The sequence below is a fragment of the Parus major genome, chromosome 14, assembly GCF_001522545.3.
Source record: "Parus major isolate Abel chromosome 14, Parus_major1.1, whole genome shotgun sequence".
In the NCBI taxonomy this organism is placed as follows: Eukaryota; Metazoa; Chordata; class Aves; order Passeriformes; family Paridae; genus Parus; species Parus major.
Genome location: NC_031783.1, coordinates 14,968,415 through 14,980,003, shown reverse-complemented (window position 1 = coordinate 14,980,003; position 11,589 = coordinate 14,968,415). Strand labels below are relative to the sequence as shown.

The window sequence follows — 11,589 nt, the reverse complement described above, 5'->3', positions numbered from 1 at the left end:
TGGTGGGCAGTGTCCACCTCAGGTGTGTGCAGGGCGTGGTGGGCAGTGTCCACCTCAGGGTGTGTGGGGTGTGGGGGCAGTGTCCACTCAGGGTGTGGTGGGCAGTGTCCACTCAGGGCGTGGTGGGCAGTGTCCACTCAGGGAATGGTGGGCAGTGTCCACTCAGGGTGTGGTGGGCAGTGTCCACTCAGGGTGTGGTGGGCAGTGTCCACTCAGGGCTGTCCCCAGCCAGTCCCACCCTGCTCAGGACCCTCCTGCGTGTCCCCTGGGGCAGGACACAGCTCTCACCTGCTGGGAAGAGCTTCCTTGAGTGTGCCCTCCCCGTTCTGAGGAGTCTGGGACCAGGACATGGACAATGGATGACCAAAGAAAGTCTGATTTTGGTTTTCAGGTTTTTTTGTGCCTTCTCTGCACATCTGGAATTCCTGGCTGTGCACTTTTGTCTCCTTTTTGCTTGCCTGGCAGCCCCAGCTGCTCTGCTGACTGCTGTCTCTGATCCCTCTTTGCTTCCCTGCAGCAACGTGGCCGTTTCCAGCCTGATCCCCGTCAGTGTGGACACGGTGGCTGTTGGCCTGGTGTCCAGCGTGGTGGTTTACCCTCTCTACCTGGTCATTTTATTTCTCTTCCGGATGGCTCGTGGCAAGGTAAGGAGTGGGGATGGTTGCAGGCTGCTCAGGTGGGTGGGAGGCCACCGGGTTTGTTTTTGGGAGGCCGAATTCTGCCTTTCCTCACTCCTCCAGCTGGGCTCTGCACTTGTTGTGCTGCACCAGGGCCAGACCCTTCTGCCCCTCCCTGAGCCCAGATCACTGCTGGCCTCTGTCAGTGCCCAGGCACCAAAAAGACAGATTTTAGAAGCTGTTTGGGCACTTTCTCCCTCAGGATTTCAGTGTGTGTGACAGGCACCCAAGGCAGGAGCCCAGTGGAGCCTCTCTAATGTCTGCCCCAGTACAAACTGAGCTGGCTGAGGCAGCTGGACAGGGATTAGCTGGGGATTTAATGACTAGTTAAGCACAATTAGCAGCCCCATGAAGTATTGCAGCCAGCTGCTCGGGGACTGATGAGCAGCAAACGTGGCTGATGCTGCTGAGAGCACATAGCAGAAGCTTTCAAACTCGGGGGCTTGCAGCTGGGACAGCCTGGGTGGCCCTGGTTGTGGCCACAGGTCACAGGAGGCAGTGGAGGGTGTGCCTGGTCTCAGTGGCAGTGTCACTTCTGTCCCTCCTCGGTGCCCTGCAGGTCTCCATCAGCCACACAGTGACTCACTCAGACCAGCAGTCCCTGGAGATCGACAACTACCTGGACTCCTCCATCCTTGACAGCTCCTTCCCCACCTTCCCCGGGCTCCAGGCAGAGGTAAGAGCTTCCCTGCCACAGCTGGGGAGGCTCCTGGGGCTGTGGGCACTGAGAGCAGCTCAGTGACTGCTGGAGCTCCCAACCCATTGCTTTGGCCAGGCTCCAACCCATGTCATGTTCCTGAACCTTTGCTGTTCCCCACAGGCCTTCTCTGAGCAAACCAAAACAGATCTGTTCCTGGAGGACTCCAAGAGGTGAGTGGGCTTCTGGAGATGGAGCAAGCAGCTCTCCACTCTGTGCTTGGCAGGGCTGGGCTTGTCTCCCACGGCTGTTTCCCTCTGCATTCCCACAGTTCCTTTCCTCTTTCCTGACCGCTCCCGTTTTCCTGCAGCCTGGTGCCGTGGCCCTCCAGCGAGGCTCTGCTCAGCTGGCCAGACCTGCTGAGTGACCCCTCCATCATGGGCAACACCATCCAGAAGCTGAAGAGAGGCCGGGCCAGCCGCCACCTGGGGCTGGAGGCCCCGCTGGCCACCGAGGAGGACACTTTGTCCCTTGGGCTTCACCAGGGACAGCCCCGATACTTCTCAGCCTCAGGTGAGCCCCCCTGGCTTAGGGCAGAGCGGAACAGCAGAGCTGCTGCCATCTCTGGCTGTGTTCTGGAGGGCAGGGGACAAGGGTTGTGTCTGTTTAGTGAGGATTTTAGTCGGGGAAAGCAGAAATCCTGGTGGGCATCAGAATGAAGTGGGTGGTCCCACGATGGCAGCGGACTGAGAGCCAGGAGAGGTGTGTTCCCTTGGGAATGCTGCAAGCAAGCAGCACTTCCTCACTGGTTTCAAAGCCACAGTGTGTCCCTGAGCCTCTAGAAATGGCTGGAGAAGGAGAACTTGGCCTTCTGAACCAGCAGTTTCCTGCCCAGCACTGTGGCTGAGCTGGGATAGCCAGGAGCTGGAGGACAGGGAGCAGGACATCACTGTGGCACTTCTCCTCCTCCCCAGCTCCAGCAGGTGCTGAGCCATGCCCTGGTGTGGTGCTGGGTGCTGAGCTCCTGCCAACGCTGGCTGTGCTCTCTCTTTCCCAGATGAGGATCTGATCCGGCAGATCCTGGCAGATGGAGCCAGCGGCATCTCCCACTCGCAGGACCTGGGGCCGTACATGAGGGCAGAGACAGATCTGATCTCAGGCCTGTGAGTGTTTGGGGAGCAGAGTCCCCACGGGGTCAGAGCCCCCCACCCCCTGCCCTCACAGCCAGCTGAGCTGGGTTTGGGACCCTGTCACGGGTCACTGTGTCCCTGCTGGCCCCCACAGCTCCAGGAGGGCACTGCCACCCTTCCAGGAGCCACCTGGAATGTCCCTTAAAGCCACAGCTGTGTCTCCAGCACTTTTGGACCGAGGGCAAAGTGCTGGGATGAGGATTCACTTCATGGTGCTGATGGGAGGGAGAAGGGGATTCCACCCAAATCTGTGCTGTGTTCCCATGCCCAGGACACCCTCCTGGGCACCCTGACCCCCAGGGCTGGCAGCCCAGCAGCCACTGGGAAGGCCAGGGGAAGGGTGGGACTGTCAGGCCCTGTCCATGAGACACAGAGCAGTGTCTGTGCCCTGGGGACGTGTGTGATGTCCCAGCAGTGGTGCTGGAATTCAGCCCCCTCGGTGCTGCTCAGCACGGAGCCAGCAGTGGCACAGCTCCCAGCAGGCTCCCCCTGTGCCTGGCAGGTCCAGCGTGTTCGGGGAGAAGGTGGAGACTGTCATGATGCAGAGGCTGAACGACAAAGGGCAGAGCGTGGCACCTCCTCCCAGGGAAGTGAGCAGATCAGCCAAGTCCACCTGGACAGGTACCAGGGCTGTGTCCCCGGGGTGTGGGGGGATGGGGCCCATCCCACACCACAGCCCTGTGGAGACACAGTGGGGTAAACTGGAAATAAAATAGAAAAGGAGCCTCAGGAAGGGCAGGTCCCTGCCTGGGATATCGCTGCTATTTCCTGCCAGCTTCTCTTGGAGCCTGGATCTCAGTAAGCCCTGGGCCAGCTCAGTGCTGTGACAGTCCCTGCAGTGTCCCCTGGGGACCCTCTGCAGCCACCAGTCATAGAAATGTGTGGGATGATCCCTCCAAACTCACCCAGGGATCTCTGCTGCCACGAGAGCCCAGCCCTCCCTGTGCCCACGAGGACTCTTTGCAGTGATGTTCACACTGCTCTCCCTCTTCCTCCTCCTCCTCCTCCTCCTCCCAGTTGCAGACCAGACGTTCAGGAAGCGCCTGCTGCCTCCCTGGTGCTCCCTCCTGGCTCACGGCATCAGCCTCCTGCTCTTCGCCACCTCCGCGGGCGTCTCCGTGTGGATCGGGGTGGGCTTCTCCTCCAGCGTGGCCCTCATGTGGCTCATCTCAGGGATATTCAGCTTTCTGGCATCATTCCTGGTCTGGGAGCCCCTCAAGGTGAGCGTGGCAGGAGTGTGGTAGCACAGACCTGTACGTGGAATTAACAGCTGGAATTAACCTGGCACGGAATTGTTAAGGTTGGAAAAGCCCTTTAAAGTTACCAAGTCCATCAAGCACCATCTCTGTGTTCACCACTAACCCAAGTGCCACATCCATGGGGGTTTGGGACACTTCCAGGCACAGTGAATCCCCTTCCCCAGAGAAACCAGCTCAGAGTGGACACTGTGTGCCCTGAATGGTCTCTCCCACCCCATATCCCTCAGGAAGGGTAGGATGTGGGCAGCAGCAGCACTGGGAGAGGCAGGGCTGGTGGCAGGGCTGGTGGCACTTGGTTTTGAAGGTCCAGGCAGGAGCTGTGCCGTGCTGGAATGGTAGGAGCTGTGCCAAGGGAGCTGCTGCTGGAATGCTGAGGTGCTCAGCACTCTCCCTGTGGCCCAGGTGCTGCTGGAAGCCCTCTATTTCTCCCTGGTTGCCAAGAGGCTGCACCCAGAGGAGGATGACACCTTGGTGGAGCAGCCCTGCGTGGAACACGTGTCCGAGAGGATCGGCAAAGTCCGGCCCCCGCAGGGATTTGCCCTCTTCCAGGCCAAGGAGGAGGCCAGGAAGGTCAAACTGCTGCACAGGATGCTCAAGGTGAGACATCTCCTGCTGCTGAGCCCAGGGCTCAGGCTCATCTGAGTGTGGGTCCTCCCAGTCCAGCTGGGATCCCCTGAGTGCTCGCTGTCAGCTTCTGCCTCAGTTTCTCAGTCTCTGCCTCTGATCCTATTGTGTGGCCATGGAATGCACTGCCCTGCTGCAGGATTGGGATCCAGCCCTTCCATGAAATCCCATTTTTACTCTGCTTCCCAGAATTTCCTCATCTACATGATGTTCTTGCTGGTGGTCCTGCTCACCAACTACGGCGACGCCTCCCGCACCAGCCGGGCCTTCCTCCTGCAGAGCTCCATCAAGCAGCAGCTGGGCAGCAACGACTTCCTGCTCATCAAGAGGTACCTGCCAGCCCCTGGGGGCCAGGGGAGTCCTCTCTTGGGCTTGTGCTCCACAGTGTGTCCCTAAGAGGTTCCTTGGTGCCCATGTGGAGCTGGGCACTCCACAGCACTGGGCAGGTCCTGTTTGTCTCCGTGGTTCTGCTGCTCCCCTGGAGAGCAGAGGGGCCTCTGGGGATTGAGAGCTTTCATTTCTCTGAGCTTTAGTGATTTCCCCAGTGGGAAGGGGCTGTGGGAGTTGATGTTGATCTTTCTGGAGCTGCTCTAAAGAACAAGAGTTTCTCTGTCTCCAGAATTGACAGCCACAAGTTGTAGCCACGAACAGGGTCACGAGAGCCAGAAATAACATCTTGCCCAGAGTCTGCTCTTCCTCGCTCTGCACATGAGTTTAGCTGGATTAAATTTTCCCAGCTGATTTTCCACACCCCTGGGGCTCCCTGGGTTGAGGGTGTGTCACTGCAAAGCCCTTGGCTCTGTGCACATCGCTGTGTTTTGTTCCTGCCCCCAAGTCTGGAACTTTGGCTCAGCAATCTCACACCTTGCCCCTGCAGGTCGGATCAGTTCTGGGTGTGGATGTCTCAGGTGTTCCTCCCTTACCTGTACAACAACGGCTCTGGCCAGGAGAGCCACAGCACCACGCTGGGCACGGCACGGCTGCGCCAGCTGCGCCTGCGGGGAGGTAGGAGGGAGGGCAGGGATGGTGGCTCTGCTGTCACAGGGGGAGGTGACAGTCCTGGAGGGGACAGATGGGCAGGTCTGGGTGCAGCTGGGGCTGAGGGGAGGCAGCACAGCTTGGGGACGCAGCGGTTCTGCTCTGCAGAGATGAACTGAGGAGTGGATCGTGGAATCCTGGAATGGTTTGGGCTGGGAGGGACCTTAAAGTCCATCCAGGGACATCTTCCACTCTCCAGGGGTGCTCCAGCCTGGCCTTGGACACTTCCAGGAATCCAGGCACAGCCACAGCTTCTCTGGGCACCCTCACCCTCACAGGGAAGATTCCTTCCCAATATCCCATCTAACCCTGCCCTCTGGCAGCTTGAAGCCAATCCAGGGACCAGAGTAGTGCTGGTCCACAGTTAGCCAAGGCCAGCTGGGATGTCTCTGTTCCACTTGCACCCAGCTAATCCACTCTGACCTGGTGGCATGGATATATCCTAACTCCTAAATTGGACAGCTCTCTGTTTTTATTAATAATATCCATCTTTTTCTCAATTCCTGACTTGTGCATGCCCATTCCCTCACCCTGGTGCACAGGGGATGAGTGTGGAGGGTTGGGAGGGAAGGTGAGCTCTGTGCTGGGCTCACAGGGTGTTCTCATTCCAGCTGAGTGCCAGCAGAGTGCCCAGGACATCCTGCAGGGCATGGGCAGCACCCAGAGGAGCTGCACTGACCAGCACAGCTTTGCCACTGCTGACTATGGAGTGGGCTGGGAGAGCACAGCCGGGAACGGGACGGCGGCGTGGGCACACTCAGCACCCGACCTGGCAGGGTAAGGGCTGCCCTGCCTGCTCCCAGCCCTGCTCCCAGCCCTGCTCCCAGCCCTGCTCCCACCCCTGCTCCTCCTCAGAAACCCTTACAGACCTCTCACAGGTCTTTACAGGTGCCCTGGGTTGTTCCAGCCCTCACCTCAGCCCCTGAGCCTGGCCAAGGGCAGATGCACACAGAAATTCCAAATGGCCTGAAGAGCAGCAGAGGGTTCAGCTCTGCACCTTCCAGGGCAGGGCAGCCCAGCACCCCAGATTTCTGCTAAAGGGGGGTGAAAGCAGCACCCTGGGCATGACATAAATCACATTTCTCTGGTTTGTCCCCAGAGGCATCTCCATGCAAGTCTGGGCCACCACAGGGCTTGGGGTTGTTCTGAGGCTGGGACACTGAGGTGGATCAGTGCACACCTGTAATCTGTCTTGTGGAGTGAATCCTGAGGGGCAGGAGCTGCATCTGCCCCTTGAGCCTGGCCTGCCACACAGGGGAGCAGCCAGTGTCCTTCAGCCTCACCCTCCTCTTCCTCTGCAGGATCTGGTACTGGGGCTACATCTCCTTCTACGACAGCAGTGGCTACGTGCAGGAGCTGGGCCCTTCCCTGGAGAAGAGCCGGGCTCAGCTGGAATTCCTGCAGCAGCACACGTGGATCGACAACATGTGAGTGTGGCAGGGCAGAGGCAGTGTCCTGCTGTCACCTGGGCTCCTCAGGGGTGGCACAGGGGCACAGCATCCTCGGCCCACCCACCCTGAGCTGCTGCTGTGCCTCTGCAGGAGCCGGGCAGTGTTTGTGGAGCTGCTGCAGTACAACCCCAGCGTGGACCTGCACGTGGCCGTCACCCTGCGCCTGGAGTTCCCTGGGGCCGGCCAGGCCGTGGCCGCTGTCACCATCAGCCCCTTCCCCCTGCTGCGGCTCAGTGCAGGGGTCACCCTGCAGCTCCTCATGATGGTCAGTGTGGGGCCTCTGCACGGGGGGCTCTGGGGACCCTCACCCAGGCTGGACTCGAGCTGCTCTGCCTGGGGCCGCCTGTCCCCGTGTCTGTCACCCTGGGGGTGGTGTCAGCAGAGCCCTCATCCCCTGGGTGCTGCCACCCTGCCACAGGGGCACTGCTGTGGGACTGGGGAGCTTCAGGAGGGATTGGGGTACAGGACAGGATGCAAGGGGTGCTCAAGGTGAGCAGTGGTGGGACTTGGCCTGGTTTGGGGGATATTGCTGTCCTGGGGTGCTGCAGGTCTCCCAGTGAAGCACAGCAGTCAGGGCTTGTCCTCTCATCTCCTCCTCGTTCCTCCTCTCCTGGTGATCTCTCCATAACCTCTCCTGGTCACCTCTGTTCCTCCCCCAGGTTTTCCTCATGCTGTTTGTGGTTTACTTCGTGGTGTCGGAGTCTCTGGCCATCAAGAAGGAAGGCAGAGCCTACTTCACCCTGTGGGGCAACTACAGCCAGTGGGTTTTCATCCTGCTCACCACGTGCACGGTGCTGGTGCACCTCAGCCAGGCCACCCTGGCTGACCAGCAGTGGCTCAGGTACCTCAGCAACCGCAGGGGCTTCACCAACTTCTACCAGGTGGCCTTCCTGAGCTCCGTCTTCAGCAGCCTGGCCGCGTCCCTCCTCTTCCTCCTGACCGTGCAGGTACGGGCGGGCTGGGGGAGAACAACGTGGGTGGGGGGGTGTGCCCTGGCCCTCCTGTGCTTGTCAGCCCCTGCACAGCCCTGCCAGGGCAGAGGGGGTGGCGGGGAGGCCACCAGGTGTGTCTCTGAGGCCTCTGGGCCCTTGATTCCCTCGGGGAATTCAGCCGAGTGTGGCTGATGGGATGGTTGGGTCTGCAAGGAACCTGCAGACTGCGGTGTTTGTGCTCTGCTGGGGTTTGGGTTTCTCACGTGTTTGAGAGACCCTTCCTGGGCTGGGAATGTGTCTGTAAGTCCCTCCTCTCCTCTCCTCTCCCCTCCCAGGCTGCCCAGCAGCTGCGCTTTGTCCGGCAGTGGTCAGTGTTTGGGAAGACCTTCCAGAAGTCCATGAAGGAGCTGATGGCTGCAGGGGTGGCCTTCGCCCTCCTCCTCCTGGCCTACGCCCAGCTCGGCTTCCTGGTACGTTCCCCTCCCTCCAGAGGGGCTGCTGGTGGTCCTGCTGCCCCTTTTCCCTCCCCTTCTCATGACATGAGCAAAGCCCCTGGGTCCCCTGGCCACTCTGTGCCCCTCCTGCTGCCTCTGGCCAGGGGCTGTCCCTGTCCCAGCCCATTTGTGGCCACCCTCAGGGCCCGTGTGGGAGGGGATATTGAGGGTCAGGGCAGCGCTTTGCTGCTGCTCCCTTCTCATCATATCTCCTCCATCCCTCCGCAGCTCTTCTCCTCCTCCTCCGAGTCCTTCCGCAGCGTGGGCAGCAGCCTCCTGCTGCTGCTGGCCCTTCTGCGGGGCAGCGCCAGCCTCCGGCCCTGCCTGCCCGAGGCCTCGGGGCTCTGCTGCCTCTTCTGCACCTCGTACATCGTGCTGGAGGTGTGGGTCGTGCTGCGGCTGCTGGCGGCGGTGCTGATCCACAGCTACCGTGAGATGCACTTGGAGCTGTACCGGCCTGCCTTCGAGCCGCAGGACTACGAGATGGTGGAGCTGTTCGTCCGCAGGCTCAAGATGTGGATGGGCTTCAGCAAAGCCAAGGAGGTGAGGGCGGCCTGGGGGCTCTGTGTAGAAGGGGCTCGGTGGCACAGAGCAGCATCTGCCATCCTCGGCCTTTCCCTGCTCCTTCCTGCGAGGGCCGGCTTTCCCTGGCGGGCGAGGGCCGGAGCAGTGGCCACCCGGGGCCCGAGAGAGATGGGGAACTGTACGGGCATCAGCCGCCCATCCTCAGCCCCGCTGTCCCACCGCCTTTACCTGGGATCCAGCCCCAGGCCACACCAGGAGCATCCCTGGAGCTGTTCGGAGCGTTCCCACTCCCCAGCTCCTGCCCTAACCCTTCCCCTTCCTCCTCTTCCCCGCCAGTTCCGACACAAGGTGAGGTTCGAGGGGATGGAGCCGCTGCCCTCCCGAGACTCCAGCGACTCCAAATCCTTCCGGGGCCCCACTCCCAGCGCTGCCTCCGACAGCTCCCGGGCCTCCACGTCCTCCAGCCAGCTGGACGGGCTGAGCCTGGTGCTGAGCGCCCGCGACAGCCTGGAGGTGGACGCCGACATCCAGCGCCTGCTGTCGCTCTTTGAGATGCTGCTGGCGCAGTTCGACCGCGTCAATCGTGTGACGGAGGACGTGTCCCGCATCGAGCACCTGCTCGAGTTCTCCCGGAGCCGCCGAGCCCGCAGGAGGCCCCGCGGGCCCGAGGGGGGCCCGGGCCGGGGCTGCTCGGGCAGCTCGGAGCGGGGCCCGTCCCCGGAGCCGCCGGAGCCGGAGCCGCTGTCCCCGCGGCTGCGGGCGGCTCCGGGCAAGGCCACGGCGGCCAGGAGGAAGCGGCCCCTGCGGGCCAAGAACCGGGTGCACCCCACGGTCAAGTAAAGGCTGCGGGAGCGGTGCCCTGGCAGGGGCTTTGCCCGGGGCGGGCTGTGCCCGCCCGCAGCTGCTCGGCCGGGCCGGCCGGGCCCTCCGGAGCGCTCGGGGGTGCGGATGGAAGGGGAGGAGGCCGAGCCTTCCCCCGGGGATGAGCAGGTGCAGGATCCCCGCTGCTGACAGGGGGTGTGCAGCGGCCACAGGTGGGCACGGGGGGACGGGACAAAGCTCCCCCCCTTCCCTGCTGGCTGTGCCGGACGGGAAAGGGAGAGGAAAGCGCCAGGCCTTGAAGGTTTGAACCAAGTCTTGGATTTTTGTCGACCAGACGCACTGTGGAGGAAAGCGACAGCTTTCGAGAAGGTATTTAACCCACCTTGTGTTCTTTAAGCATAAATAGATATATAGAGAAATGCTATCTACACCCAGAGCAGTTAATTTCCAGTATTGGCTACTTTTATCCTCCAGAAATTGGTTCTATTATTCGTATTTAAAGAAAGCAAATATTTAAAACACGGGACATTGCAGCAAGCTGGGGATGAGAAACCCCTGGGCTGCCTCAGCCACCTCCGAGCTTGGGATTCCCAAACTTCCATCATGGGGTTCCCAAACTTCCAGTGTGGGATTCCCAAACTCCCATCATGGGATTCCCATCTCCCATCATGGGGTTCCCAAACTCCCAGTGTGGGGTTCCCAAACTCCCATCATGGGGTTCCCATCTCCCATCATGGGGTTCTCAAACTCCCATCATGGGATTCCCATCTCCCATCATGGGATTCCCATCTCCCATCATGGGATTCCCAAACTCCCATCATGGGATTCCCAAACTCCCATCATGGGGTTCCCATCTCCCATCATGGGATTCCCAAACTCCCATCATGGGATTCCCAAACTCCCAGTGTGGGGTTCCCATCTCCCAGTGTGGGGTTCCCGATTCCCAGTGTGGGGTTCCCATCTCCCAGCGTGGGGTTCCCATCTCCCAGTATGGGGTTCCCATCTCCCAGTGTGGGATTCCCAATGTGCTGGTGTCCCTGTGTTCCCCTCCCGCCCTGTCCTCCCACCGTGGCCCCGGGGTGCAGGCGCCGCTGGCTGCTTGGCTTGTCTAACCCAAGGAATGTATTGCCCTAAGTATATGTATTTTTTATTTTATTTTTTTTTTTTTGGTTTACTTGTTCCTATGTACTGCCCAGCACTTTAAACAAGGCTTTCCTCGGCTACCAGTGACACGTGCGAGCTAAGAATGGGATAATATATCACAAAAGCAGTATTTTGTTTGTTTAAATCATAAACTGAAATGGGCAGGGAGGAGGGGAGCGCAGCCCCAGCTCAGGCAGCCGTGCCAGCACTTTCCCTGAGCACGAAGGAGGCAGGTGAAGCCCTGAGGGAGCTTTTTTTGGGGTCCCTCCAGCCCTGCCAGCTGGGATTCACCATGTGCTGGGCTACAGCTGCTGGGCTACAGCTGGCCTGTGCCATGGAGCCCCCCCAGATCACAGCCTGGGGGTGCCTGAAGTCCCTCCCCAGCGCTGCCTTCCTCTCCTCAGCCCCATTTCACCTTATGGCTATTGTAAGTAATTTATATGGGGTTTGTTTGGTTTTTAAATGTATATATTTTTGTATGTTTGCTATATTTTCATAGCATCGGTACCGTGTTTGAAACATGTAGATAGGAGACAGAACACTATTGTCAGAGTTATTTAAAGGATGTATTAAGTGCTTCTTCCTGGGAATGTCCCGTGTATATAAGGATTGGGTGTCTGTGTGTGTGTGTGGTGCGTGTGCTCTCCTGGGCTGGCTCGGGGCAGTGGCCACAGGTGGATGGGGAAAAGCCCCCAGTGTGTTCCAGAACCTGCTCCATGCCTTGGGCAGGTGAGAGGGTGGAAGGGAAGGCTGAGGGGCACAGAGCTGCAGGGGAGACTTTTCCAGGTGGAGAAAAA

General features: G+C 60.1%; 1 protein-coding gene across 1 annotated transcript in view; it reads left to right on the top strand.

The window, feature by feature from the left end:
* Positions 1 to 9,667, top strand: part of PKD1 (polycystin 1, transient receptor potential channel interacting) — a 44,022-nt gene extending 34,355 nt beyond the window's left edge. Inside the window, exons 29-46 of the mRNA XM_033518005.1 lie at positions 164 to 192; positions 518 to 644; positions 1,237 to 1,353; positions 1,498 to 1,547; positions 1,685 to 1,887; positions 2,372 to 2,477; positions 3,007 to 3,125; positions 3,522 to 3,724; positions 4,166 to 4,360; positions 4,577 to 4,716; positions 5,265 to 5,392; positions 6,037 to 6,202; positions 6,727 to 6,852; positions 6,967 to 7,141; positions 7,536 to 7,823; positions 8,144 to 8,278; positions 8,531 to 8,845; positions 9,164 to 9,667. Of these exons, the coding sequence (XP_033373896.1) occupies positions 164 to 192; positions 518 to 644; positions 1,237 to 1,353; positions 1,498 to 1,547; positions 1,685 to 1,887; positions 2,372 to 2,477; positions 3,007 to 3,125; positions 3,522 to 3,724; positions 4,166 to 4,360; positions 4,577 to 4,716; positions 5,265 to 5,392; positions 6,037 to 6,202; positions 6,727 to 6,852; positions 6,967 to 7,141; positions 7,536 to 7,823; positions 8,144 to 8,278; positions 8,531 to 8,845; positions 9,164 to 9,667 (3,126 nt within the window). The remainder of the gene's footprint in view (positions 1 to 163; positions 193 to 517; positions 645 to 1,236; positions 1,354 to 1,497; positions 1,548 to 1,684; positions 1,888 to 2,371; positions 2,478 to 3,006; positions 3,126 to 3,521; positions 3,725 to 4,165; positions 4,361 to 4,576; positions 4,717 to 5,264; positions 5,393 to 6,036; positions 6,203 to 6,726; positions 6,853 to 6,966; positions 7,142 to 7,535; positions 7,824 to 8,143; positions 8,279 to 8,530; positions 8,846 to 9,163) is intronic.
* Positions 9,668 to 11,589: the final 1,922 nt, after the last annotated feature.